At 56.8% G+C, this 26,591-nt stretch overlaps 3 protein-coding genes and 1 long non-coding RNA gene across 12 annotated transcripts in view; 2 read left to right on the top strand and 2 right to left on the bottom strand.

Moving 5' to 3' along the window:
- The window catches only part of ACSF2 (acyl-CoA synthetase family member 2), a 41,978-nt gene extending 20,337 nt beyond the window's left edge, over window positions 1-21,641 (top strand). For all 3 annotated transcript variants that reach the window (XM_080560394.1, XM_080560393.1, XM_080560392.1), the window contains exons 11-16: window positions 18,141-18,248; window positions 18,373-18,524; window positions 19,034-19,175; window positions 20,497-20,607; window positions 20,827-20,895; window positions 20,981-21,641. In XM_080560394.1, the coding sequence (XP_080416520.1) occupies window positions 18,141-18,248; window positions 18,373-18,524; window positions 19,034-19,175; window positions 20,497-20,607; window positions 20,827-20,895; window positions 20,981-21,031 (633 nt within the window). In that variant the 3' untranslated portion in view covers window positions 21,032-21,641. The remainder of the gene's footprint in view (window positions 1-18,140; window positions 18,249-18,372; window positions 18,525-19,033; window positions 19,176-20,496; window positions 20,608-20,826; window positions 20,896-20,980) is intronic.
- CHAD (chondroadherin) lies at window positions 832-17,598 on the bottom strand. Its single transcript, XM_080560444.1, has 4 exons — window positions 8,401-17,598; window positions 4,279-4,442; window positions 3,915-4,060; window positions 832-1,793 (listed from the first exon to the last, which is right to left on the bottom strand). The coding sequence occupies exons 1-3, from the start codon at window positions 9,172-9,174 to the stop codon at window positions 3,919-3,921; spliced, it is 1,080 nt and encodes a 359-aa protein (XP_080416570.1). The 5' UTR covers window positions 9,175-17,598; the 3' UTR covers window positions 832-1,793; window positions 3,915-3,918.
- On the bottom strand, window positions 21,210-23,414 carry LOC308179779. Of its 2 annotated transcripts, none has more exons than XR_013940525.1 (4): window positions 23,399-23,414; window positions 22,791-23,051; window positions 22,483-22,557; window positions 21,210-22,114 (listed from the first exon to the last, which is right to left on the bottom strand). It is a non-coding gene; the product is annotated as an uncharacterized lncRNA (long non-coding RNA). The 2 variants fall into 2 exon arrangements; XR_013940526.1 differs by lacking the exon at window positions 23,399-23,414 and adding an exon at window positions 23,373-23,388.
- On the top strand, window positions 23,301-26,436 carry RSAD1 (radical S-adenosyl methionine domain containing 1). 6 transcript variants are annotated; one of them, XM_080560413.1, is made up of 11 exons: window positions 23,305-23,898; window positions 24,392-24,525; window positions 24,605-24,809; window positions 24,887-25,252; window positions 25,330-25,393; window positions 25,477-25,624; window positions 25,691-25,745; window positions 25,810-25,913; window positions 25,985-26,126; window positions 26,175-26,246; window positions 26,292-26,421. In XM_080560413.1, exons 1-10 carry the CDS (start codon window positions 23,467-23,469, stop codon window positions 26,220-26,222), a joined length of 1,698 nt encoding a protein of 565 aa, XP_080416539.1. In that variant the 5' UTR covers window positions 23,305-23,466; the 3' UTR covers window positions 26,223-26,246; window positions 26,292-26,421. The 6 variants fall into 6 exon arrangements, 5 of the variants coding, with proteins under 5 accessions (XP_080416541.1, XP_080416539.1, XP_080416538.1 ...); XM_080560415.1 differs by having other exon boundaries at window positions 23,301-23,898; window positions 26,052-26,126; window positions 26,175-26,436; XR_013940511.1 differs by having other exon boundaries at window positions 25,985-26,246; window positions 26,292-26,367.
- The last annotated feature ends 155 nt before the right edge of the window (window positions 26,437-26,591 follow it).

Genomic DNA, 26,591 nt, shown 5'->3' with positions numbered 1-26,591 from the left:
GAGGCTGAACGTGGGAATGAAACGATCCACACACGCGGCACCAGGCATGGCACTGCCAGAACTGCAGCACGTGTTGGAGCACGTGCTTCTGTGCCACCGCATGTCCACGCACCCTCGGCCCTGTACACGAGCACCAGCGTGTCCTGCATGGGGAGGGGACAGGCCGTCCGCAAAGGGGCCCTGGCGCTCGGGGTGACAGGTTTCTCAGGTGCTGGGTAATGCTGCAGCCTGGGAGCGAATGGCTGAGCCAAAAAAAGGGCTTTTCTGTTTTGCTTTAAAGGAAACAAATTCTGCCTCAGTGCCACACCACTTGCAAACGCTGAGGAAGGATTCTGTTGTGGTGGCCGAACACGTGGGGCTCGGAGTCAGATTAGGCTGTTAGGCTAACAGCTGTTAGGCTGTTAGGCTCGCCAGCACCAGCAGCCTTGTAGGCATGACTGTGTGCTCTGGCGTGGACCAGGAGAGGCCAGGGCATCCGTCCTGGAGCTGTCTCAGAGGCAGCCAGAGTTTTTTCCTGGATGTGATGCTCTTAATGCTGAGCTGAAAACACCAGCCGGTGCCATCCCCTGGACTCTGTCAGATGACAGCCACCTATTTTTATAGTAGGCCGGAGTTTGGCTTCCCAAAATATTTTCAGACATTACTACAACCGCCCGGGACTCACTAGGTGTCACATGTTCCTGCTTTGTAGAGAGAAAAATAATAAAGCCCTCCTCTCCCAAACAGTCACTGTGCCCATAGGATAAAGAGGATTAAGTCTATATTTGTTCCGCCGGTCTCGTGTTACTTCTGAGCCCTCAGACAGACACCGGGAGACTTGTCGAATTCATCTTTGCAGCAAGAGCTTTATACAGAAGATGTACATAAGAAAATATACAATTTGATTTCTATGTAGGAAACGGAGGAGATTTCATCCTCTTAAAGGTCATTTACACTCAGTTACAGAGGAATAAATATACATATATTTATATAACTCTTTAGGATTAAAAAACACAGTTAAGTTGCAACTGTGGTATTGTAATAGCCGTGACAATAAACCACAGTCATCCTGGTGTCCTGCTAGATCCTCTGGAGTACGGGCAGAGAGAGGAGGAGGGGTGCTGAAGCGCGGTGCACACCTTCTCCTCTTGGACATGCGTGTACCTTGGGAGACCCCACAGAGTGGGAGGGAATCCAGTCTCAGCTTGCTTCAGTTTCAGCCTTTCCCAGTACTGCTTCACTTGGAGATTTCTGGCTGACTTAGGGAAACCGCTGCCTTTTGTAGCAAAAGGGCAGCTCTGTCTTAGAGCCACCGGGCGGTGGGCATCGCTTCACCTATCATCCTCAGCCCTGGCCTGCAGGGATCCCCTCCGGGGGTAGGCAGAGGAGTCTTTTTGCATGGCTTGAGACCAATTTTCCTGATCAAGCAGCTGGGGGAGAACGCTTCTGCCTTCCTACTTGCTTGTAGGATCAATCAAAACAAACGGATTGATCAGGGGTGTGGTTACCTTGCCTCTGGGAAAGATGACTGTGTTTTACCGGCAGGATCTAGCTTAGCTTGTCTTAGTATGCTCATGCATAGTTTAGGTTTTTAAAATGCCTCTTTTAAAATACATAGATGTCGGAAAAGCTTGAGAAGGTGGATTCCATCCTGCGATCAGCAGAGAAGCGGGGATTCGGAGGAGGCTGGAGGTGTTCGGATATATCAGATATGTTTCCTGATAGGTAGGAGAAGCTTAAGGAAGGACTCGGAAGTCAGTAGTTTTCTGATGGTTGGAGTGACCGGTCACCAGGACAGGCCATACCAGGGCCTGCTAGGGGAAAAAAAAAAGAAGTCCACATGTTTAAGGGCATTTCTAAGCACATAAATAAACTCAGAGCTTTTGTTTGTTTTTATGTTCAGTGAGTGAGTGAAGCCCATAATTGAAAGTGAGGAATTAGCAGTCAAGAAGCCATAACAAGCTCCCACAGTAGAGGAGCTGTGTTAGTCCTGTCTCCAACCTCTTCTGCCAACTTGCTATCTGGCTCTGGAGTATCTGACCCAAAGTGTTCATAGCCAGCGAGCACTTCCTTTGTAAAGGAAGAAACCCGAGAGCGGTGAAATAAGATTAATAAGGGACTTCAAGAGCAGTGGATTATTCTGGTCCCCCAGTTCTGAAACTCCAGAGCAGATAGAGTTTTTAGAAAGTGCCAAGCAGCCTTTCATCTGAAACGTGGTTCCTGTGCAGCGACCCAAGTCACTGTTCATCTCGGAAATGCGTACCTGTGTATGTAGAACACAGCTGGCAGCTGAGAAAGCTGCCTGGCTCTCAGGAGGTGCGCAATGGGGTCAGAGTTGCTTCATATTCCTGAAAATTGTGTCACTGCACTGAACTGGGTTTGTGTGCTTGCATTTTGGCACTCACACCTGAGGGTACCGAGCTTTGTCTTCTGCAAGACTGCAATAAATAGGTTTTTATTTCACTAACACTACTAAACTTGTTGGGTAAAAGGTGCTATAGGAGAGCCAGGTATTGTTATGATTTTCTTACTCTTGTCATAGGGGATTGAATTGAAATTGAGTTCAGACAGGGAGAGAAGAAGGTTAAGAAGGGCCAGGTCTGTGAATAAAACACATTTAAGTATTGTGGTTTAGGAAACCGAAGTTTTTCCATCTTTAGTGCGGAACTTTACCCGCCCTATATGGAACGCCTGGTATTTCCATGTCTAATCCATAAAGCCTCTGGCACTACAAGATAAATAATCGCTTCAGGAATGCTCAGAGCCACTGGCACCATCCCTGACATTTCGGTCGTAAATTTACCTTCTCCATTCTGTTATGCACCTCCTTGGTGAACTGGGGACCAAACGGCCGTACCTGGGCCTTGGGCTCCTGTCTGGTCCTTTCCTATATGAGAGGGCACGGTGACAGCTCTTGTTCCTACAGTGCAGAGCAGGGTCTCTGTACTTTACTTAACAAATAAGCAAAGGTCCCTTCCTTTCCCAAAAGCTTACAGATTTGCAGGCTCATCCAAAGTCCTTTGGAATCCATCCAAGCTCCAAATCTAGTCCCGGGATGGGGAAAAGAAAAATGCTTGGGGTGGAGTGATGACAGTTGTGGCCTTCTTGTGGCTCTGTGCTCTGAACTGAATGCTTAGCAGTTTCCAGTTGTTAAAGGTGTTTGCGTGATACTTTTTCACAGTTTGTGTTTGGATTGGTAGATGTCAGCAGCTCACCGCTCGAAGGGAAGTCAGCCCTGTCTCCTGAATCACCCTCTGGCCCAGAACACCTTATTCAACGGGTATTTACCGTCTCGGTCCTCCCCATTCTGGGACCTTCATTTGAAGGCACCAGCCTTTGTTTATGAATACCTGAGTGTCTTGGACGGACCGGTAGTTGTTAAAAGGCAGGTGCTGGACTGGGAGCTGCTCCTCCTGGAAGATATTTGTGTTCATATGGAAGACGTGGGCTGGGCGGCCTGGGGCCAGATTTCCCAGCCTTGTCTTGCCCTGGCTTTTGAACCAGACCTGGGAGGACCTTCACTAGGGCAAAAGGCTGAGCATCTCCTCTCAGTTAGGAAGGTAAAGTGTGTATTATCCCGTCTCAGGGTTGGAAGTGGGCTAAATCCACCCTTCATTTGACACCTAATTACGTGTTTCACCCTCACTTGCTGCCCCAGGCCTGTCCTTAGCTTGGTGTTTGCTTTATGGGCTTGACTCCCTCCCTGGTGCTCCAGGCACGTTCTCTGCTCTGAGAGCGTGTGGAGTCCAGCACCTCCCAGGAGATGGAGCAGCTCTGAGTGATGCGCCAGCAGGTGAGTTTTGAGGCAAATCTGAGCGTTATTGCCATCTGAGGCAAAAATCCCAGTAACTCTGGTGGCCCTGGGGTTAGCTGTGTGCCCGTGTGAGACGTGACTGCGCCCCGTCGATAGGGAGCGGTTCTGTGAGCCCTCTTACGTGCTTAATGGCGGCTTCCCTTCCTGGACCTCTTGGTGGGCAGCTTGCAGGCGCGCAGGGCAGGGGTGTCTCTGATGGACTGCCCCCGGTACTGCGCGGGCGTGGAGCACGTGTCCTCCGTGCGGGTGCGGTTGCCCTTCAGCCACCTGGGACACGAGGAGGAAGAACACGGGGAGCTTACAAGGGGCACGGCACGCCAAGAACGCTGCGCACACCGCGCACACACGCGTGGCAGGCTGGGGAGAGCTGCCGGGCAGGCAGGCAGCAGCCTTCGGCAATCCCCTCCTGCCTGGCACAGCCTGGGGGACCCTGGGGAGACAGACCCCGAGGAGGTAGGGGAGGGAAGACGCGAGTGGTGCCGTACTTGCGCAGATGTGCCAGCTGGCAGCTGCAGTGCCAGGCGTTCCTGGAGAGCGTCAGGGTCTCCAGCTTGTCGAAGGGGAAGTTGCGGGGCAGCTGGGTGAGCCGGTTGTTCTCCAGGTGAGCGGTCTTCAGAACGGTCACACCAGCAAACGCGTTGTCTGCAAACTAAACACAGGTTTACGCTGAGCAGCACTGAGTTAGAGGAGGGGAGATGTTTTCCCTGGTTCTTGAGTGCTTCCATTCAAGATTTTCAGTGGCATAAGTGTGGAGAGAGCAAGCGTATGGGGTGAGGCGAGAGTCCTGGCTCGCTGGAAGCTCTACAGACCTAAGGGAGAGGTGTCATGCTTGGGGGGTTCCCAGACAGTCTCCTACCTGAAGAGGACTACATCCCAAATCCATGCAGGATTGTCTTTGCAGCTAGACCCCTAAATAAAGCGGAGTCTGCCAGTCCTCTCTGATTTTTGAGCCATCCTTCTCCATTCTAAAAGAAGGTATTTTCTGGGTATATTCCTTTCCAAGGCTGGAAACCCTCCCAGTGCCTGGTGCCTGCCCTGTCCTGGAACGGCTGAAGGAGGGAGTGTTTGTGGCGTCTGAGGGGCCTGTAGACTTTGGCAGTGCCCAAGGGCTCCGAGTGGAAAGTTACACTTGGCATCAGAGCAGTGCAGAAATGGAGGCAGGTTTCCAGCACCTCAACCTCCTCCTTTTTTTTTTCTCATTTCTAGTAGGTTTTTGCAAGGGATGCTGCAAGACCTGTCTTTACTTGATTAATGGGTAGCCTTTAAGGGAGGGCTCCCCCTGCTTAAGCTTTGCTTGGCTGTGGCCCCAGCTTTGCAGCCCTCTCCTCTCTTTTCCTTCAGGCCTCATTTCTGTTTTTGTTTTTGTTTTTTGCAGCCAATGGTTACTCAGGTTGGAAAGTTTCTTCTTGAAAGCAAACCCCTCAACGCAGACTTTCTTGGAGGTGATGAATTAGAGATGGGGTTGTTGACACACGACCTTGGCCACGACAAACCACTCCTCCCTCTTTCTCAAAACAGGGAAAAGCTTTCTCAAAAACGTAGAGAGGAGGTTCGCTAGGTCTACCAGAAACCCTGAGAGTCCAGGACCTGGGCTTCCATTCCTGGCTAGCTCACACGCTCAGTCACACTTCAGACAGGACCATCAGGGTGTGTTCAAGCTCTCTAAGCTGAAAAGCTTGTCGGAGGGAAATTGCTATTTTAAGCCATGAACTTCAGCGATCTTCCAAATTAAGCAACGTTGGATAGGTTTAGAGCTTAGCTAAGAGAATCCCAAAGGGCTGTAGCTGTTGGGCAGTCAGTGCTGCTGGCCTCGGGGGGCCAAAGCTGGGCTGGTGGTGGTGGGCTTTACTGTGCTGATAGTGAGATGCTGACATGCTGTACAGCGGGGTGGTAGCCTGGCTGCCCCGGTGTTGTGCTGGGTTGGACAGTGGGGTGCTCTCTCAGCTGCTCGTTCCTCTCCCAGCCCCTGTGCTTCCTGCCAGAGCGGGCATTTGTGAGAAATTGGTGAATTTCCCATTATCTAAACGGAGGATTACTGTTGTAATTTCTTTTGCGATGACGAGAGGGTGCAGGTAAAGCCTGCAGGATCTGCATGACCTTGGTTCCTGTTGAGTTAGGCAGTGGGTCCTGGCCCACGCGATGCAGCCCCCAGGTGACTGGGGACAGGGAATTCGGTGGTTGTAGAGCTGCAGAGCAGCCCAGGGGCTATCCTTGTTCTGCTCCAGTGCCATGGGGGCTGTGACAGTGTCACATGGAACAGTTTTGCACTTGATCGGCTCTAAAACTTTGCAACCATGCAAGGAAAAACTAAGGACGTTATTTTTATGAAGGAAAAAGAGCTGCAGTTAAGACGTCAGCAGCACTTAAAGTGATTTCCTAGGTCATGTGGCCCCTGTGATTAGATGTCTGCTATTAGATGTCTACAAAGTTTGCACGTGGGCCATTTGGATATGAGGTCTGCTGAAGTTTAGAAGAGAAAGCTCGGAGCTGGCATGGGGACTTTGTTTTCTTGAAGGGAAAAAAAAAAAAAAGGCGAGCCCAGAAGCTGCAGAGGCCATCACTGGTAAGTGTTGATCCAGTAAACTGGTGTCTTATCAGGCCACTGGGGAGGAAAGGAGGCACCTGGCTGCAAAAGAGCCCTGTCCCCAGGTGGTCACTGAAAAGAAAGTCTTTCTTGCTGTCTAGAATTGTTAAACCTTGCTTTCTGGCCAGTCCTTATAAATTTCTATGCAAACCTCTGCAATTTCTTTGGGGTATCAGGACCTTTTCCAGCTCTTTTTTGGCTGTTGCATAATTGTGTCTTGAGTCCCTCAAGCTCTGTTATGATCTGGGATCGTGCTTTGGGTTAGAAGATTCAGAAAGAAAGGTGTTTTCCTTGACTTGACAGAAGCTGCAGACACCATCAAAGAGCAGATCATGTTTGTCTAGCTAGGAGTCTTGAAGGCATACTGAATAAGGATTGATAGATATCAGTGCAGTTCCTTGATCCGTTCTTATATGAATATTACAGATGGTCTTCTAATTGACCATTGCTACACAAGACGAGATTCATAGACTTCAAGTTTTGCTGATGCTCCTTTGATGGAATCGAGGGCAGTTGATTCTCTGGAGCACCCCAGCACCGTGAGTCAGTCAGATTTCTTCAACACAAAACTCGGGACCCTGGTGCCTGTACAGCTGGTGGGACATCTGGGCTGTAACTTTTGACTTGTGCATGATGAGACTGCCTGGAAACTGAGTCTACAAAAGTGATGTGACAGCACGTGTAATGCCCCCCCGAGGGAGGTCAGCAGGTTGGGTTTAGGTGTTGGGGTTGGTTACTGCCATCCTGGAGAGGTTAGTGCTGGGAGTGGGCAAGGGCTTAAATACTGACGGGCTGCACCAACCTGTTTTAGCTAGTGTCGCTTTCCACCTGGGCAAGCTGTAACTCCACTTCCTGAGTTTTCTGTGTTCCCTGTGAAGCTCTGGTGTGCTCTGTTTGTGGTAGCTTTCAGTGGGTTTGTTCTTTGACTTACAGATGATGTCCTCACCCCCCGAGACCCTTCGAGCTGCCCTTTGTTGCCAAGAAATTCCCTATTTCATCCCATCTTTCTTCGCACAGTGGGTGTTGCTGTGCTGTGAAGTGCTATCCTGCCTTACCTGGCTGCTCTTTGTCTTTGGGCTTCTTGGCCAAGCATCATCCCGGGGAGAACTGCTCTCCTTTGCCCGCAGAAGCACCCTCCCTTTCCAGCCTCGCAGGGTGCACCTGGGCCGTCAGACTGCCGTAGGGTGCTGCTCTTCTTGCACTGTGCTCCTCTCTGTTCTTGCACTGCTGCCCGGAATTTCAGAGGTCCCCATGCCAGCAGTTCCCTGGGTGCGATGCCCCCTGACTATGGACCGTGCTTCCTCACAGAAAAAGAAGGGGGTTGTTTTGCCGGGATACCTGAATGTCCCTCCTCCTCCCTAGTGGGAACAGGGCCCCTTTGTGAGGTGCTGCGAGAGTTGCTTTGGAGAGAGCATCAATAAACAAACCTTCCTTTATAATGTGTAAGGTTGGAAGGCAGGGGGGAGGTGAAGGTGAAGGTTCACGTGTCTACCTGTCTGCAAGGCAGGAGTAAAAAGCTTCTGCTTGCATCCCCTCCTGAGGAATCCCCCCCTTGCAGCCAGCTACGGGCACCCAGCTGGACGGAGGAGGCCGGGCAGCTCAGCTCTGCAAGGTGGCAGTGCCCTTCAGCCCCTTGTGTGCAAGGCAGATGCTTGGCTCTCATCCCATGCCCCAGTCCGGGATGCTGGAAGGTTGCTGATTGTCCTGGAGCACCCTGAATATTTTCCCAGTGACTGGTGTGACCTCCAGCTCAGGAGGGAATGCGTTGCCTTTCCAAGGAGTTTGATCAGCCCCAGATAATTTGGGTTTGCATAAAACAACCCACCAAAAGGGTGGGGTACATCTCTCATCCCTCGCTTGGGCTGGGTAAGGGTTTTTTTCAGCCGTGCCTCGCTGTCTGTAGGCCCGGATCCCCCCTCTCCTCTGCAGACTGGGGGAGGGACAACGAACTGAGAGCTTCGGAAAGGAGAGAATCAAGCCCAGTTTTTCCCATCCGGAGCAAAGGGAAAGAGAAAGGACTCACCTTTTTCAGTTTCATGTTGTCCAGGTTGAGAGTCTGCAGGTACCGCCCGAAGGACTGGAAGGCATTGTCGGGAATGACCTCGATGGGGTTGTGAGAAAGCTTCAGCTCCTCCAGCACTCGGAGCTTGCTCATGGCATTCACGGGGTAGCTGCTCAGCTGGTTCTTGTCCAGGTGGAGCACAGCGAGGTTTTCCACGTCCTCCAGGGCCCCAGGCAGGAGGTTGGTGAGGGAGTTGTCAGAGAGGAAGAGCCAGCGCAGGTCTTTAGCACCGCTGAAGACCCCTGGTTTCAGCTCCTGGATTTTATTGCTGCCTAGGTGCAGGATAAAGAGGTTGACGAGAGGGGAGAGGAGCCCTTTGGATAAGTCTGGGATCTTATTCTGGTCCAGGTACAGGTAGGTGAGCTCAGACAGGTCATCAAAGGCTCCTGGTTTTATGACACTGATCTGGTTGTCGGTGAGATAGAGGTAGACCAGGCTCTTGAGCCCCCTGAAGGCTCCCGTCGAGATCTCTTTGATCCGCGAGCCCTGGAGGTGAAGGGACACCAGCTTTTTCATGTCCCGGAAGCCGTTGGTTGGCAGAACGGGGAAATTATTCTTCTGCAGGTTGAGCAGCCGCGTTTGCTCGGGCACCTTGGGGATCTTCTTCAACCCAGCGTTGTCACAGATGACGTGCTGCAGGTCTCCACCGTGACAGTGGCAGCTCGGGGGACATGCGTGCACGATGCAGGCGAGACATGCCAGGAGGACACCGAGGAAGAAGCCCGACCGATTCATGGTCAGATCTGGAATCGGTGTGGCGGGAAGAGAAGCAGCAGGAGGAGGAGGGAGATGGGTGGGAGAGAGAGAGTAACTGGGTTTGCAGCATGCTGAACACAGCCCTATTTATAATGTTATTAAAAAGCAAAATCCCTTCCCACAAACCGCAGGCAGCAGCCAGTTGGAAGCAAGTGGCTTTGGGAACTTACTGCGAGCTTAACCCCTTGGCACCGGGCGGAGGAATGTCCTCGGCGCTGCCGGGCTCCGCTGCAGCAGTAGCCGCGCAGAGGTAGTTTTTGCAACAGGGAGGCAAATGGTCAGGAAGAACAGACGCAAACCTGCTCGGTGGGGAACCTCTCCGATCCCTGCTGAGCCAAGTGGGGCCCAGATCTATCAGCGGGGGAAAAGCAACCTGTTCCGCTTGAACGGCAGCCTGAGGGTGCCCAGCGAGGACCGCGGCTGCTCTTCGCAGTCACCTCGTTGTCCGTAGGTGGTTGTCCTTGTGCTGAAGCTTTCAGCAGGCTCCCGGGCTGTGCGGTGGCGTAGGTCAGTTAGGGGAGAAGCACTTTTGGGGGGGAGAAGCACCTTTTCCTGTTATCACAGAGGAGGGGTTCTGGAGGATTTTGTCTTGCTGATTTCAAAGGAGTTTGCTTGAGCAGGGACTGGAGAAGATGGGAGAGAGATGGTGTCATGCCAGTGGTCAACAGCACCGGGGGTGCTTTTGCAATGCAAATTTGGGTTGAAGACCTTCAGATCTAGGCTGACCGAGGAGCTGGTCAAGAAAGGGAGCACGTTTATTGTTCATTGCTGCTGTGTCTTCCCCATGGGGTGTGACACGAGGGGGGGTTCTCGGCACGTGGAACTGGGGAGCAGTGGCCATTGCCTTCCAACAAGGGACGGGGCAGAGGCAGAGCCCGCAGGGAAGCGGTGGGGCACAGGCTGGTGGACGTGACACTGAAGGAAGAAATGCCGGCCGGTGGTGCTGACGGCGGGCCCGACTCTGGTGAGGTGCAGGGCAGTGCTCTCAAGACGAGGCTGTGGGCAGGGAAAGACTCAGGCATGGGTAAAGGGATGGAGAAGCTGCAGAGCGAGGGAATTGCAGCAGGGGCCGGGGCCGTGTTGGCGCCGGTCTTGGAGGAGCCGTTGCAAGACGTCGAGATGCAGAGGTGTGCTAATGCACGGGATCTCCCCCGCTCTCCTGACACAGACATTCAGCAAAGCAGTTAAAAGCCCCAGCGCCTGCTCCTGTGAGTGCGAGGGGAGAGATCCAGGAGTCGCGGGGTGGGGTTTGGAAGTGGAACATTTTGAACTGATTTGCAGCCAGTTCCTGGCTGTAGCAAACAGCTGGGAGCCGAGCACATAACTGCGAGCTTGTTGAGCTCGCTGCTGCTCAGCCTGGCTGCGGAGCCCCAGTGGAGCTTTTGCAGAGGCGAGACAGTCTCAAGAAAGGGAGGAAATCCAAGGGCTGCCTTAGGACACAGACTGGCTTATTCACAGAGATTTCTGGGTTTTTCCATTGTTGCACCGAGGAATCAGCCAGCGCCACCGAGCATGCTCCAGACGGCGTTATGCAAAGGGCCTGGCAGCCCCAGCTCCGGCGGCAGCTGTCAGTTCAAGCGGCGTTTTCGCTGCATGACTAACGGGGGGGAGAGAGAGGGCTTCTGGGGTGTGAATGTCGGTGCTGGCGAGCCCGTGGGGCAGATGGGATCGGCTGAACGATGATGTAACGGGGGACCTCGGTGCAAACCAGGCCGTGTCAGCCTTCCAGTATTCAGTCTTGACACGCAACGCCCTGCTGGTGAGCAGCTGGGGCCTCTTCGCTCGCTTCAGCGTGAAGCAATTCTCCCTGCCTCGTCCCCCGAGAGGTGCTGTCACTGTGGGACCGCCGGGCTCCTGCCGGAGGGACCTGCTGCAGCACCGACTGCTGTAGTTACTGCAGAATTCAGAACTCTCGAGCAAAATAATGCTGATCAGTATTTTTTGCTTACGCCTGACTCAGTAGCTACCGAGTTGGGCACATGCTTTGGCCACTGGAATCTCTCTGAGTGTCTTCAGACCTTTGAGGCAGTGAAAGAAGGCGTGCACAGACCCCTCCGTATCTTCCTCCTTTGCTCCAGGTTGATCAGGACTGAGAGTGCCCCTCCAGAGTGCCCCGTTAGTAAAGCCCAGACAGGGAGTGGAAAAGAAAACAATTCACCTCTAAAACATTCTCTTTCCACTGACTGATTTTTCTCTGAGCAGGTTCAACTGCCTTAGTCTGACCTGAAACCGTTTGTTGAACAATTCCTGAAAGTTGTGTCCCAGCTCTGCTGTGCAAGAGCAACTGATCGGTGAGATTTAAAGCTCAGGCTGTTTCCGTTGGACAGTGAAGCTAGGAAGTGGATCTGTGCTTCCTCCCTGAGCGCAGCTGATGTTTGATCCTTGGTTTTCTTATCCCCTTGCAAAGATTTACTGGCTGACAGGTTACCATTTCTGCAGAGATTTCTGCTAGCCTGGGTCAGGTTGGAGCTAAAAGCTGGTGAGGTCCTTGCAAACTCCGTCCATAAATGCATTCCACCCACGTGTATTTCTAGAACAAGACCCCTTTCAGAGGTTAAACCAGAGAGACCTCAAACCGCCCTCTATTCTTTCTTCCTCCAAGGATAAATTTCCCGTTCTTTTACCCTTTATCTATTTGAGGGTTGAGGTCGCAGGCTCTGGGGGACGGGGAGCCTCTGTCCCCGCATGGATACGCGTGCTGTGGCTGGAGGGGTCAGGCTCTGGACTCAGGTAAGCGCTGCGTTTCCTCGCGGTGCTGCCATGAGGTAGTTGCCCTGATGCTGTGCTGCTGGGAAGACGTCCCTGCCCCGGAGAGCTCCCTGCCAGCCCCGTCAGCGCAGCAGCAGAGGTAGGAGGATGCTGTGTTATTTTTGGTCCTGCTGCGGGGTGGCAGCAGGGCAGTGCTACTGGGGGAAAGGTGTCTGCTCGTCGGCTCCGTTTCTCCGGGCACAAATGTTGAATAAAAGGAAGTTCTTTCCCCTAATGTTTTTCATTTCCATGCCTCGGTGAGCACATTCCTGTGGCGGGAGCCGGTTGGCATCTGCCAGGACTGGCACCTCGCCTGGCTGCGGGGAGAGGCCCCTGGGCTCCCAGCTGTTTGTGTTTTGAGCTGCTCGCTGGCAGGGCCTGGCCTTCCCCCTCTGGATTTCGTAGCCGTTGACTGGGGGATGAGTCAGGCCGGCCAGCAAACATACAGCGATCCTCAAAAGCTCGCCTGCGCCCCGCTCGTGTCTCGTGGGTGGCTTGCAGCCTGGTGGTGACAATGGCAGCAGTGTCAGCGTTCCCCCTGCAGGGGCAGGATGCCGCAGGGACCTGGGTCCCAGCCAGCCCCGTACCTCGCAGCTCCCCTGGGACCAGTGCTGCTGGGACATGGCAGAAGAGGCGGGATTATCCCGCGATCCTCTCTTTCTTAATTGATTAACAGTTCTGCAAACACTCACAGTGCCTAGTCATTTGCAAACGTTGGCCTCCCCTCCTCTCCTTCTTGGAGGCGTTGCGGGCTGAGCAAATAAATACAGTGTTTGAAACAGTACAAATATAGATTTGGGGTGTTGCTTTGCTGCTGCAGGTCAGGGCTGTTTTGATACAACATTGGAGATGGTCTTTTCCATGTTTAATCTTTATTTTTGTTAGCATTAACAATTCTGGTATGTAAAGACAGCTGCACATGTACTACTCCGTGTTAAAATATTCCACTGCTTGCTTAAGCCTGATTCCGCAGCTTTTAAGGGGATCCAGATCTAGTTGTGCATGTCAATGCGTATCAGTAGCAATCACCTTGATGTGGCACCAGTGTATCTGGCCTTGGGGCCCGGGCTTTCTTTTTTGGCAGGAGGAGATCTGCCATCTGATCACCCACTGCACGATGCCCTGGGCCTCCCCTGGGAAGCTCCCAGCCCTCGCTGCCTCCCCGGCCGTGCTTTGTGCCCCCCAGGGCCCTGGCCATCCCCGGATGGGCGCTGCTCTGCCTGGCTCTGCTCTCCTCTGCACGCCTGCGCGCTCTGAAGAGCGCTGCAGCTCTCTCCAGCAGCACACCACCACCGATCAGCCCCCCTGAGGCTCCTGACTTCCCCAAATGCTCCCCAGCCGTGAGTCCGCGCTGTTCCCAGAACAGAAATTCAGCTCCGCTCAGTGAGCATCCCTGCTTGTCCCCGGCCAAAGCGAGACCTCGCCGTCCCATCCCGCCCCACCTTGCTGCTGGGGGAGCTGGCAAGTCGGTGGTTCCGGTAGCTGCACAGGCTGTAGGAACGTGCTGTGAGAATATTTAAGATGGTAACCTCTTATACGGCATGGAAACAAGACACCGGGCTTCCAGCTGTGTCTTCGGGGGCTGAGCTCTCCCTGTCTGCGGGGTGTTCCCCCCACACCGAGGCTTTGGGCCAGTTTCCTCCTCCAGCAGCTCTGAGCGTTCAAATACCCCCAAACCAGTGCTTTTCCGCCTTTGCAAGGCATTGTTTCTTCATGTTCCCTCTCTCTTCTTCCTTTCACTCCACTTTCCTAACCGCAGCGGCACCCCAGCACCAGGGGGAGTTCATCCCCTAGCAGAGGCCTTCCCTCGAGCCTCCGATAAAACACCGAGTTCCTGCACGTGCCTTTGCTGGTTGCCTCTGGGCAGTGTTTCTGCAGAGCTGGCAGGGCTGTGGAAACACTTGCAAGCCTTGAGACTTCTGATCAGCCTGGAAAGAAGAGGGGAAGCTTTAACTGCAGACCGCAGGGAGCAGTTTGTACGGGAGTGACTGTGCAATCACAGGAGGCCGGTTTTCAGCGGCAGCCTGCCGGCCCCCGCTAGCTGGGTTGCCGTTTTTGCAGTGGTCTCCTCCCGAGGCAAAGCCGTTGCGTGCATCAGCGCAAAGCCAGCGCTTTGGGCACCTGATATTTTTGGGAACTTTCAAAGCCTCGTCCAAACTGGGACTGCTTGGCAGCCCTTCGTGTGGGGAGAAATGCCAGCGGGGTGGCCACCCTTGGTTCGTCCTACAAGACCTGCTTGTTTGTGTCCTGATGCTTTGACACAAAGATGGTACTGTTGCTGTGGCAGGAAATGAAATCTCGATGTGACACAGGCTGGATATGATCAGAAGTTGTTTTTGCAGTGGCAAAGTTGACCTGAAGGTTCAGGAATATTCCGATACAATTTGGGATGGTGGGATAGCTCCAAAGCAATGAGATAAACGCCCCCAGGGGACGGCAAAACTCAGGGCAAGTGAATGGGGAAAGATCACTGCTCGGCTGAGAACAGTTTGGGGCCGGCTGCTGAGGGAAGGGCTGCAGTTAACTTTGGTGGAGATATCTGAGACAAAACAGTCAGCGTGGGTTTAGGAATAATGAGATCCATCCGAAATGTTACGCTGAGCAGGGTTCAAAGAGCTTGTCCGAGGTCCCGGAGCACATCTCTCGGGTTGTCAGGCTGCTTTCCGTTGTTTGTTACGCCCTCTTTGAAGTCTGAAAATCCCTATTATTTCATGGTCAATTTGCTTCTCTTTTCTGAGGCCAGTATTGTCTTCAGCGAAGCTCGGTTTCTGTGCTTTTTAGTTTGGTGGTTCGAGTCCCGGAACCGTTCTCCGGGATGGCATAACCAGAGGGTGGTGACAGGGGGCACGAAACCCCATTTGGGTCCAGAGGGTTCCCCTGCGGGGCCCTCGCGTCCTGCTGCCGAGCCGGCCTTCCACTCCAGTCCCACCCGGCGTAACCCCTCCCGGGGTGCTGCAGTGCTCAACCTGCCCTTTTCTTGCAGCCTTGGAGCAGCAGTCGAGCGCAGGGGAAGCGGCTGGTTTTATTGCCATCGAGTGCTTGGGAAAACTGATGAGCAAGGAGCTGGTGAGGCTTGTTCCAAGTTATGCAATAAATAAGCGGCGCGGCTGGGAAAAACCCCGGGTCTTCAGAGTCCCCTCTCCACCCACCAGCTCAGCCTGCTGTCCACATGTTTACTAAGGAGACTGGAGTCGGATTGTTTTTATTTTTAATTTTTAGACGCTGCCTTCTTCGGGCTGTTTTGCCTGTTCCACAGTGGCCGCTGTTTAAACAGTGCTCGCAGGAAATGTTTTTGAAATGTGCTTTAAAAAACACCGTTCTGTTAAGACGTTCTTTTTACTCCCAGTTTAGACAGAGACTTCGGATTCACGGAGAATGAATCTCTTGTCAGGAGGAACAAGTTAGGCAGCAGTTTGTTCTGGAGCTGTCCTTGTCGTTGCTGAAGGCAGGATTGATCAGCTCACCGGGCACTGGGAGGTCACTTGCAGCCCTAACAGTAAAAAAAAAAAAAAGGCTTTAAAGTCAATTCTATTCTGTTCTCTCATAGCTCCTCTCGAAGCCAAGAGTCCGAGCCGGGCTCTTTGCCACCTAAAAGCTTTGCTTTGACACTAGATATAGCTCCAGTGGAAATTATGGATCTGATGCAGAAATTACTGGGTGAGGTTTTCTGGACTGAATTACACGGGATGACAAGGCTAGATGAGCATTAAGTGTCCCTTTGGGTCTTGAAAACTCTGAATCTTCGTGGCTATCTCCAAGCTTAAATTGGCGTGTGGGGTTTTGTGGAAGCCTGGTTTCATCTCGTGCTGACACAAGCTGCGGCTGGGCTGGAAGGAGCCCTTGGAGCAAACGCCACGCGTCCGATGAGGGGAGGGAAGGACAGCAGAGCGCCTGGGGGGGCTTGCTTCAGCCTCTGCCTGGACCCAGGGCGCACAGACGAGGAAAGCGCTATCCAGAGAGAAATATTGTCTGAAGGGAGGAGAAATGCAGGAGTACAGGAGCACCATCGTGGTGTCCAGCTGCGGAGCGGTGCTGGCTGCTGGCGGGGAAGGCAGGGAGCAGCAGCAGCCCCAGCAGGGAGCTCGAGGTGGAGGTTTTAGACCCGCACAGCTCCTTGGGCTGGGTCAGGAGGCGCCCGTTCCCCTGGGGTCACTCCGGCGGTGGGGCTTCTGGCGACGCCAGCCATGCCACCTCCAGTCTTGAAGGCGCGAGAGTGTTTATGGGGACAAGCCACAGGGCACGGCACGGATCCCCAGCGCCCGGCCGTGTGGCTGTGCTCGCGGTGCACGGCATGCCGCCAGGCAGCCGGCGGAGCCGGCATGGCCGCGGCACCCGCAGCAGCGCCCTGCGAGGGATCAGCGTGCTGCTGCCTCCGCTTACAGTGCTGGAGCGACCTGGGGAGGCAGAAGGGGTTGAGTCAGGGTTTGGCCGGGATCCTGGGGCTGATATCCCAATACATCCAGCAGAGTAAAACAGAAAAACAAAGGCATTGGGATTTTTAATAAGCGTTTAAGATCTTGGATTTGTGTCTCGTCAGTCATTTGATCCAGCCACAGGACTTATATTAGTGGGTGGAAGCGAAATCCTTTCTGAGCATTAAACGCTGTAGGTTTCCTCCCCGCCTGCTAAGCTATCATTACGTCTGGTAGAAGCCTATTTACAGTCGCTCCCCTCGGGCTGCCAGGCTCCTAGCAGAGCAGTTTGCACCAGATGGTCCCTGCAGCATCCTGGAGACGATCTCCTCCAGATCCCTGGCTAAGAAGAGGCTCCCACAAATCTCCAGCTCAGATTCACGCTGACCCCGGTGTAGTCGAACAAGAGCATCAGACGTTACGGCAGGCTGTGCCCAGCGTGAGCCTGGAGCAGCAGAAAGAGCCAAGCGCTCCCCCCAGCATGATGTGGAGCCCGGTCAGGACGTAGGCATAGCTTGTTCGGGATGCTCCACCACAGTCCTTTTGTGAAGTGCCTCGTTAGTCTGAGCACGGTGCCTGGAGTTTGGTGAGCACCACGCAGAGCCCTGATGGTGTCCCCGTGCCCTTGCAGCCCGGTGGACCCCAGGCCGTGTGCCCTAAGGGCAAGGGCCCTGCTGCAGTTCAGTGGATCGGAGCTGCTCGTGTGTCAGTCTGAAGGCACGGAGGAGAAAGGAGCAAACACTCCTACATCAGCCCTTTCCCAGCCATGCTTTCCCAGCAAAGCAGCCACCGGTGCTAACGCACAATGCACTGAGTGAGTTGGAGAGACCAGAAGAGTGCTCCGGCACATCCCACTGCTGCCACGCAGCTTCCAGAAGCTGGAGGTGAAGCAGCAGTTCCAGCGTGGTGCTCTTGGCCGCAGCTCGGAGCTGCCCAGAGCACTTCTTTCCTGGCTCCTGCCATCTCCAAGCTGCTGAGCTCGACGGGCCACTGAGTTGGGCATAAAGAGCTGGAATTTTCCTCCCGAGGAGAAGTGACCTTCAGCCGAGGTGACTCGGTGCCTGCCGCTGGGATTAGCGGTGAGGGAGGTTTAGCAGCGAGAAGCTTTTGTCCTGCTGTGAGGCTTTCGATCTGTAAATGCAGCTGCACTGAGCGCCGTGCAGCCTCGTGATGCCTGTAGGAGGGTTACAGGAGCTGATGTCTGCACAAAAGGATCTGGAGCAAACGGCCGTGCGGTGGGGCACGTGGTTTCCCACAGGAACCCGCTGCTGGCTCCAGGCTTTTATCGAAGTGATGTCCAAGGTGCCCCGAGCTGTAGAAGATGCAAGGTGAACTCAGCACCTCCAGCAGATGGCCGCAAGGGCACAAAGGCAAGTTCAGTATCTGGCAGGGAGTAGACAGGGCAGGGCTCGGGGAGACACACGGAGGTTAAAAAAGAGGAGGGCAGGCTTGGCCTTCCTCCAGGAAAAGTAACTGGGTTGTCAAAAGTCAATGACACCCCAAGTGTCTTGGGTGGGGGATCTGGAGAGCAATGATGGAGGACGCCATGGCAGGCAGGTGCGGTGCTTCTGCAGCCTCCTGTCTGCTCCAGGTGTCTTTCTGGCAGGAGTGACTGGTGAGCCAGGAGGGCAGGTGCTTGACGGTGCCCTGAATGATTTATGAAAATGTCCTCTTCCCATCCAACCCCCGTCCCCCTTGTGGTCATCACTAGCTTCGTCTTTCCCAAGCCTGGAGCTGCGCTGCCCCCTTTCACCTTGAGGCATGCTTCTTTTCTCGTCTTTGCAGGTTGCCTATGGGACCACAGAAAACAGCCCTGTCACCTTCATGGGATTCCCCAACGACAGCATTGACAGAAAAACCAAGACGGTGGGATACATCTTCCCCCACACAGAGGTGAACAGGACCCTCCCCGCTTGCTCCAGGTCCTCCGTCTGCAGCAGACCCAGTGCTGGAGTTGGGGTGCCTGCTGTAACGTTTGGCTCAGCACCCCGAGGGCCCTGCTTCTCTTCCTTTGTAGGCAAAAATTGAGGATCCAGAAACGGGGAAGCCCGTGCCTCTGAACACTGCTGGGGAGCTTCAGATCCGCGGCTACTGCGTCATGCTGGGGTACTGGGACGACCCCGAGAGAACAAGGGAAGTGATCTCCGATGATAAGTGGTACAAAACGGGGTGAGTCTGGAAGCAAACCTGCTCTTCTGAGTCCGTCCTGCCTGGTGGCGCTGGATGGGGATCTAGGCACACACGAAGGGTTTGGCAGGGAGTTCCAAAGTGGGGAAAACTGAGCAGATTTAGCGCTTTGATCTGTCGGTCCCTCTCCACGAAACGTGAGAAGTGCTTCCAGCACCTCGGTGCAAACTGCTCCTGGAGGCTGGGACACGCTTCGTGTGGTTGCGCTCCCTCCAAGAGGTGCAGGTCTGGGGTTTGTGCAGCAGAGATGAGGATGGCAACAGCGGGAGTGTCCTCCCCGTGAGCCCTGGTGTTTGTGGAGATGCTGCCAATGACTGGAGGTTGTAGCGGGAGCTCTCCGAGCTCTGCAGGAGTTTATTCCACGTGGTCAGGTGGCATCTCAGCCGTTACCCACCAGATAACCAGACCTGGCCCCCAGAGCAGTCTGGCTGGGCGTACCAGTCATTGTTCCACCTCTCCGGGGTAGGGTTCGGACTGTGGTGTCGTTGCAGGGACATCGCAAGCCTGGATGAGCACGGCTACTGCAGTATTATCGGCCGCTGCAAGGACATGATTATTCGGGGAGGAGAGAACATCTACCCGGCAGAACTCGAGCAGTTTCTCCACACCCATCCCAAGGTTGAGGAGGTGCAGGTGAGTGAGAGCGAGCGGGAGGGGAGGAGCAGCAGTGGTTTATGTGGTGGGAAGTCTGTACGCAAAGATGCCTGAGACTGCTTCCTCTGTTCTCAGCTTCTCCTTTAGTGTAATGTTGTCTGGCAGCTGGGAGAGCCAGGAAGGGGCAGGCAGAGCTTCTGGGTCTTTCCTCTCCGTGGTACGGGGTGCACAAGTTCAGGCAAACTCCTTGTGCAACAGCTTCACATCTGCGGAGCAACAGCTGCCATTCTTCTGTTTTTAAACTGCCTGTCCACTTTCATAACGCTCTCTGAAATTCTTACTTGGAAAGCAGACTGAGAGGACAGTTTTTACTGATAATTAATTACTCTAAGCTCCTAAATCAAAAAAAGACTCCTCCAACGAGTCCCTGGAGATGAGGAGTTAGACTCAGTTTTATCCGTTCACAAGACAGAAATGATTTGCAACGTTGAGCAGCTGCTCCCAATCTGCTGGGATTGTTTTCCTCCAGGTTTTGTGCCAGACAAGTTTCCCCATAAATAAACCAGTTATTTAGTAAGTGTTGTGCTTGTGCCAGGCTAGCATCTCTCCTTGGAACAGTCCCCGTGCAGATGGGTTGCAAACCAGCCCTGTTTATGTAGTTTCTAGGGCCTTATGTCACTGCTCTGGACTCAAAAGGGTTGACGTGTCTCTAGGATTTCGAGATACTGGTTCAAAGCAGGGGATGACAGTAGGACTCTGGTGAAATACCGTGAGCAAAACTGAGAGATGGAGCTTGGGAAGCCCAGCCCCTGCATGGAGCAATGTGATGTGCCGGTGTCACAGGCAGTGGTGGGCTGAACGCTGCCGTTATAAGGGTTCCAAAAAATCCCTTCATTCTACCTCATCCCTCGCCTGCCATTTCATCTGGAGATCCCAAAGCAGGCAGCTGAAGCAGTCTCCCAAGTCTCCTCGTTGGTTATAAAACCTGTTGCCCCATATTCACATTTGGGGAAACGGCGGCACAAAGAAAGATGACGGGCCCCTGTTACGGGTCTGACTCAGCCCTGATTCCTATCGCTCTGCAAAAGCAAAGGAAGGTGCTGGCGTCTGGGTGCCTGCTGTGACACACTTCCTCCAACAAACGGCAAGGAAGTCCTTCCGGGAGGCTTTGAAGGCACGCAGAAAGCTCTAGTGGGATTTTTAGTAGCCCAAACCGCCCCACGTACAGCCACCCAGCCCCTGCCCGGGCATCCTGCGGCGCTGAGGGTTCGTGGGCCAGCACACACACCCTGCAGGCACAGTGAGCCCGCGGGAGGACAGGGATGTCTCCAGGGTTCTCACGTCCTTCTGTCCCACCCAGGTGGTTGGCGTGAAGGATTCGGTGATGGGAGAAGAGGTCTGTGCCTGCATCCGCCTGAGAGCCGGGCAGAACTGCACCGTGGAAGACATTAAGGCTTTCTGCAAAGGGAAGGTAGGTCTCGCGCTCCTGTGCGCCCAGTTGTTCTGTTCCCTGCCAGAGCATCACACCCGGCAGCAGCTGGGGATTTGCAAATGTTTTTGCAGATGATCTGCAGCGTTTTAGAGCAGCTGGTGATCCGGTTTGGCCACCGCACAGCGGGTGTTACAACAGCGCGCGGGCTGGATACGCTGCTCCTGGCAGGTTGTGTAGCTGTTGGCTTTCTCTTCCCAGATCTCCCATTTCAAGATCCCCCGGTACGTCGTGTTTGTGAATCAGTACCCGCTCACCGTCTCGGGCAAGGTAAGAGCTGGGCTGCGGCAGGGAGGAAGCCATGGCCTCCTGTGCCGTCTGCTGTCTGAGCCTCTCCACCTCCACTTTATTCCAGGTTCAGAAATACAAGTTGAGAGAGCAGATGGAGAAGCACCTTCAGCTCTGAGCTCAGGAAGGCAGAATTAAAAAAAAAAAAAAAAAAAAGGGATAAATCAGACTTGCTTCAGCCAGCTTTATGTCTGCTTTTCACCTGTGCCTCAGGATCAGCGCTGGAGGGCTTCTCTCCCTGCCATCAGCCTGATGGCACTTTTATGTTAATAAAACAGAGAGCCTCTTTTTCCCAGTTAGGTTTGTTTCTTTGCCAAAAGAAATACTGCGGTGTGAGGAAGGGATGCTTATTTCTGGAATCCTGTCCTGTTACTGTAAGACCTTATGAAGGTTCTAAAACCTTGTGTCTCTTCGAGCAGCTTGGCTACAGACATTTCAGAGGACTTTGTAGGCCTGAACAGATGTCGGTAAGATATTTTTACTGATATTTTAAGTCACAGCAGCCTCACACAGTGAGTACCTTCTCTGCTTGGGTGCTGTTGAGATTCGTAGGTCATGTAACATTGCCCGGTGAAACGACACACCTGATAAACTTGAAATGAAGGGCAGGGGCTTTAGAGAGAGAGATTTTACGTAGGAAGCGGCTCCCTACAGCTGGCTGGAAAAGCTAGCCCCATTCCCAGGCCTCGCGGGGGCCTTGTGACCCACAAATAAACTTCTCCAACATAGATTCGGTGTTGCATATTTTTATTGTTTCGGACAAGACAGACGGTAAGCATTTTACAGAAATACCAAACTTCCTGTCCCATCGGAAGTGCAAAGCAGAGAATACCTGGGACAGCGTTTTTACGGGAGTTATTTGGTACCTCCCAACCATGAAACACTGAGGCGAGGAGTTGAAGAGCGCAGCTCCTCTCCCTCCCGCCCTAAGTGTCCCACCCCAGCTGGGACGCAGATAACATTGCTGCCAACTCTCACCGGCCTCCTTTTCTGTCTCCCCCCGTTTCCTTCCCAAAGACGGTGAGTGACAGAGCCTCGACTTCCAGGCTGGTGTTCTCTTTGCTGGGTGATGAGAAATGCTGCGCAGGGGGAGACGTGCGGTGTCAGCGAGGTCTCTGTCTTGGCTCTCCAAGCTGGGCTGTCGGCTCTACCCATGGAAGCAGACCAATCGGACAAAAAGACCTTGGTTCGTGCTTGCTTTCTGAAAGAAAAGTGTGCGAGAACGTTAGCACCAGGGGCTGGGCCTGTGCTGCTGTCACAGCTCTCCGGAGCGCACCGTTTCAGATAGTACCCCACCGCGGGGCTGGTGTCAGCATGCTCCACCACTTTCCCTCTGCCCACCCTGGGCTAAGCAAGCGAAACTCAGGTGTTAGGATCCTTGCAACCCCTCCTGCCTGGAGGAGGAACTGTAAACCCCCTCGGAGGAGGACTTTTTCCCTTCCTCTGCTTCCCCCAGCGTTAACCCAGGTGCAGGACAGGCCGGCTCCTAACGAGAGGCATTTGTCCTGTGCCTGTTTGATAGCTTCACCTGCACAGCCCCTGGTCCCCAGGAGTGCCCCATGTACTCACCCGAGTTTGGGATCTCCGGGTTTTGCTGGTGCGAATTGAAGTCCGAAGCAACGCTGGCTTGTGTGGGTAGAAGGTCTGCAAAGAGATGCACCGAGCACCGGTCACAGCCAGCACGGGGGGTGCAGACCCCCAGCGCCCCCATCCCCGCTCCCAGCAGCGGCAGCGTCTGTGAGCACAAGCCCCGAGCCCGGCGCTGTGCCTGCCCTGAGCGTTTCCCCTGTCCTGCAGCCACCTCGGAGGCTTTTGAGGCAGCTGCTCTCCAAGCGCAGCTCTCCGGCCTCCTGCAGCCCCGCACCGCGAATACTCACCGAAGGAAAAGGGCCGCACGCCGCAGCTCGCAGCATAGCCTCAGCGCATGGGCTCATGTGCAAGCTCCTGGGCTTCTGCACAGCCCGTGCCCGTCTTATAGCACTTGCGGTAAGCTCGGAAACTCCCAGCAGCGGGGACTCTTCCCAGCATGGCGAGGGTTGCGTCAGCGGTGCCTCTGAGACACCCGCTCCTGGCCTGGGAACAGGAATCTGCGGCGGTGGCCTTTGCGAAACTCCCTTTGTCACGGGCGTTTTTCATCGCTATTAATAGTGAAATGGAGAAAACGCAATGCCTCGCGCCGTCAGCGCCGGCTTCGCGCTGCCCCGAGCGGAGGCTCTCGGGAACACGGAGCCGGCTGGGGGGTGGAAACCCTCTTCCTCCTCCGGCAGCCCGCGAGGAGCAGCCGGGTGCCCAGGGAAGTAGCTGTGGGATCGCGGGGCTGGATGGGGCAGACGCCAGCCCCGTCCCCAAACCTCCCTGCTGGGGCGCTGCAGGCACCCCCCCAGCTCCATCCTCCTCTCTCCCCGTTCCCCCTTCCCCATCGCCCTGGCCCCCAGCACGGCCGCATCCTCGCGCCCCACCTGGGGGCACCCCGCTGTGGGCACACCTCGGGGTGCTGCCCCCCGCACCCTGCCCAGGGGCTTTTGCCTCCTGACGCGGGGCAACCAGGGAAGGATGGAAACTGCGGGTGCTCGGCAGAGCTCCGGGGCAGACTGCGAATCGCTCGCTGCAACAAACCGGAGCGACTCCGAATTCAGCTTAAAGTCGCGGAGTGACTCCGAATTGGGCTCAGAGCCGGGGAGAACACGCCCCCCCGGGCACACGCCCCGCAGCACCGGGCGAAACACGGCTCCCTGCCGCCTCCTGTCCCCCCCCCGGCCCCCCCCCCCGGCTTCCCGGGGCTGCGGGGCGGGCCCGGGGGCGGAACCGGAGCGGCGGCGCCGCCGTTGCCCGATGGCGGTGCGGGGCTGGCGCCCGGCGGTGGCCGCGCTCGCTGCGGGGCGGCCCCGGGGGGGCGGCCCGGGGGGGGCCTCGGCTCCCGGAGCGGGGCCGGGCCCAGAACCGGGGGCTCCGGGGGGAGCCGCGACAGCCGCGCTCTATGTGCATGTGAGAGACCGGGGAGGGACGTGTAACCGCGGGGGGGGCACACGGGGCACCCTGGGGGTGCGCACGGGGGGGATTTGCACATGGGAAGTGGGGGTGCATGCTTGGGAAGCGGGGGGTGCACACAGGGGACCCTGAGGGTGCCCACAAGGGGGATTTGGGGATTTGCACGTGGGAAGTGGGGGGTGCACACTTGGGGGGCACACCAGGGGGGCTTCGTGTGGCACCTGGAGGCTTGCACACCTACGGGGGGGCTGCTCGTGGGACCTCGGGGGTGCACACGGGGGGGGGGGGGGCTGCATGTTGGACCTGGTGGGCTTGCACATGGGGGTCCCCCTGCCACACACGTGGGGGTGCTGCGGGGGTCTCTGCGCCATGCATCCAACGGGGGCACCCACGGCGTGCGTGCCTTGAGCCTGTGAGCGGCATGGGGGGGCAGCGGGGGTTGCCCAGGGTGGGTCCCGGCCGCCCCCCCACGCTCGCCCTGTGCCCGCAGTGGCCCTACTGCCGCAAGCACTGCTCCTACTGCAGCTTCAACAAGTACGTGGTGCCGGCGGTGGACGAGGCGGCCGTGCGCGCCTGCCTGGTGCGCGAGGCCCGGACCCTGCTCCGCCTCGGCCAGGTGCAGAGGTGGGTGCCTGGGTCGGGGTCCCAGGGGGGGCGCGGGGCCCGTCCACGGCCACCTGCAGCCTCCCTGCTGTCCCCGCAGCGTCACCTCCGTCTTCTTCGGCGGGGGCACACCCAGCCTGGCCAGCCCCCAAACCATCGCCGCCGTGCTGGAGGCTGCCGCGGAGGCCGCGCACCTCCCTGCCGGAGCCGAGGTCACGCTGGAGGCCAACCCCAGCTCCGCCAGCCCCGCGCGCCTCGCCGGCTTCAGGGCGGCCGGCGTCAACCGCCTCTCGGTCGGCGTGCAGGTGAGAGGGGCTGCCCTGTCCTGCCCCGGCCCCCCGCAGCCCCCCGCGGCCCCGCTGCCATCGCGTTCCTTCCGCAGACGCTGGACGACGCCGAGCTGCGGCTGCTGGGCCGGGAGCACACGGCGGACGAGGCGCGGGCGGCGGTGGAGGTGGCGCGGGGGCTCTTCCCCGGCCGCACCTCCATCGACCTCCTCTTCGGGCTGCCGGGGCAGAGCCGGGAGGCCTGGGCCCGGTGTTTGGAGGCGGCGCTGGGGCTGTGCGACGACCACCTGGCCCTCTACCAGCTGACGCTGGAGCGGGGCACGGCGCTGGAGGCGCGGGTCCGGCGGGGGGCCCTGCCCGCGCCCCCCCAGGACCTCCTGGCCGACATGTACCACACCGCCCGGGCCGTGCTGGCGGCCGCCGGCTTCTGCCAGTACGAGGTCTCCAATTTTGCAAGGAAGGTGAGGCCCCCCCGCCCCGTTTCGTGCCCCCACAGCGGGCTCTGCCCCTCCTCACCCACTGCACCGCTGTCCCGCAGGTCGCCCTCAGCACCCACAACCTCTCCTACTGGCGGGCTGAGCAGTACATCGGCGTGGGGCCGGGTAAGCCCGGGGGGTGGCAGCGGGGCAGGGGGCGCAGGGCTGTGCGTGCCCCCTGCAGCCCTCTCCTCCCCGTGCCGTCGCAGGGGCGCACGGGAGGTTTGTGCCGTGGGGTGAGGGCAGCTGCCAGCGGGAGGCCCGCGTCCAGACGCCGGATCCCGACACCTGGATGAAGCAGGTGCAGAGCCACGGGCACGGCACCCGGAGGCGGGCGGCGCTGAGCCCCTTGGAGCAGTGAGTATGGGGCGTCCCCTGTGTCCCCCCCGGCCCTACCTGCCCCGACACCCCCTGTGCCCGCAGGCTGGAGGAGCTGCTCGCCCTGGGGCTGCGCACGGACGAGGGCGTCACGCGGCAGGTGAGGCACCGCCGGGGGGGGGGGGGACCCCTGCTAATGAGCCGCCACTAACGACCCCCTGCAGCGCTGGGGGCGCTTCTCCCCTCAGCTGCCCCTGCGGGCTGTGTTCGGGGTGCCGGGGGAGGCGATGGCGCTGCAGCAGCAGGGCTGGCTGCTCCTGGACGGCCGGTGAGCGCCGGGGGGCACCGGGCGGGGGGGTCCCTGCGTGGGGCCGGGGCTCAGCCACTGCTGTCCCCCAGGGGCCTGCGCTGCACGCCCGAGGGGCTGGCGGTGCTGGACTCGCTGCTGCCCGGCCTGCTCTGCCAGCTGCAGCGCTGCTGGGCGCGCACGGCCGGCACCGGGGGACGAGGCACAGGGGCTGCTGGAGGACAAGGCACGGAGGCTGCGGGGGGACAAGGCACAGAAGCTCGTGGAGGATGAGGCCCAGAGGCTCACGGAGGACAAGGCACGGAGGCTGGCAGGGGACAAGGCCCTTAGGCTCATGGAGGACAAAGCCCAGAGGCTCGGGGACAAAGCCTGAAGCCAACTGAGGGGCAAAGCCCAGAGGCTGTGGGGGCACGAGGCACGGAGGTTCATGGAGGACGAGGCCCAGAGGCTGGGGGACAAAGCCCAGAGACTGGGGGGGGACAAGACCCGGAGGCTCCTGGAGGCCGAGGCCCCCGGAGGCCCAGGCCCGGTGCCCGCCAGGGGGCGCCCCCCGGCCGCGCCGCTCCGCGCACGCGCCGCGCTGCCCGCCGGGCGGGGCCCCGCTGCTCCCGGGGCCGGCGGCGCCGTTGCCGTGGCGGCGCGGAGCGGAGCGGCCCCGCGGGATGCGGGCGCAGGGCCGCGGGCTGCGGGGGCGCGGCT

The sequence above is a fragment of the Anser brachyrhynchus genome (assembly GCF_964034855.1).
Source record: "Anser brachyrhynchus genome assembly, chromosome: 18".
NCBI classification, from domain to species: Eukaryota; Metazoa; Chordata; class Aves; order Anseriformes; family Anatidae; genus Anser; species Anser brachyrhynchus.
Note: the sequence above shows the minus strand (reverse complement) of the source record. Positions and strands in the feature narration are given on the sequence as shown.

Excerpts from the sequence above, each read along its gene's own strand:
- CHAD (XM_080560444.1), bottom strand. The coding sequence starts at position 9,174 with ATGAATCGGTCGGGCTTCTTCCTCGGTGTCCTCCTGGCATGTCTCGCC. Across the intron at positions 4,443-8,400 it reads ACAACATGAAACTGAAAAAG|TTTGCAGACAACGCGTTTGC; the intron begins GTGAGTCCTTTC and ends ACCTGTGTTTAG. Across the intron at positions 4,061-4,278 it reads CAGCTGGCACATCTGCGCAA|GTGGCTGAAGGGCAACCGCA; the intron begins GTACGGCACCAC and ends CTCGTGTCCCAG.
- RSAD1 (XM_080560411.1), top strand. The coding sequence starts at position 23,467 with ATGGAAACTGCGGGTGCTCGGCAGAGCTCCGGGGCAGACTGCGAATCG. Across the intron at positions 24,526-24,604 it reads CGCCTCGGCCAGGTGCAGAG|CGTCACCTCCGTCTTCTTCG; the intron begins GTGGGTGCCTGG and ends CTGTCCCCGCAG. Across the intron at positions 24,810-24,886 it reads GCCTCTCGGTCGGCGTGCAG|ACGCTGGACGACGCCGAGCT; the intron begins GTGAGAGGGGCT and ends TTCCTTCCGCAG.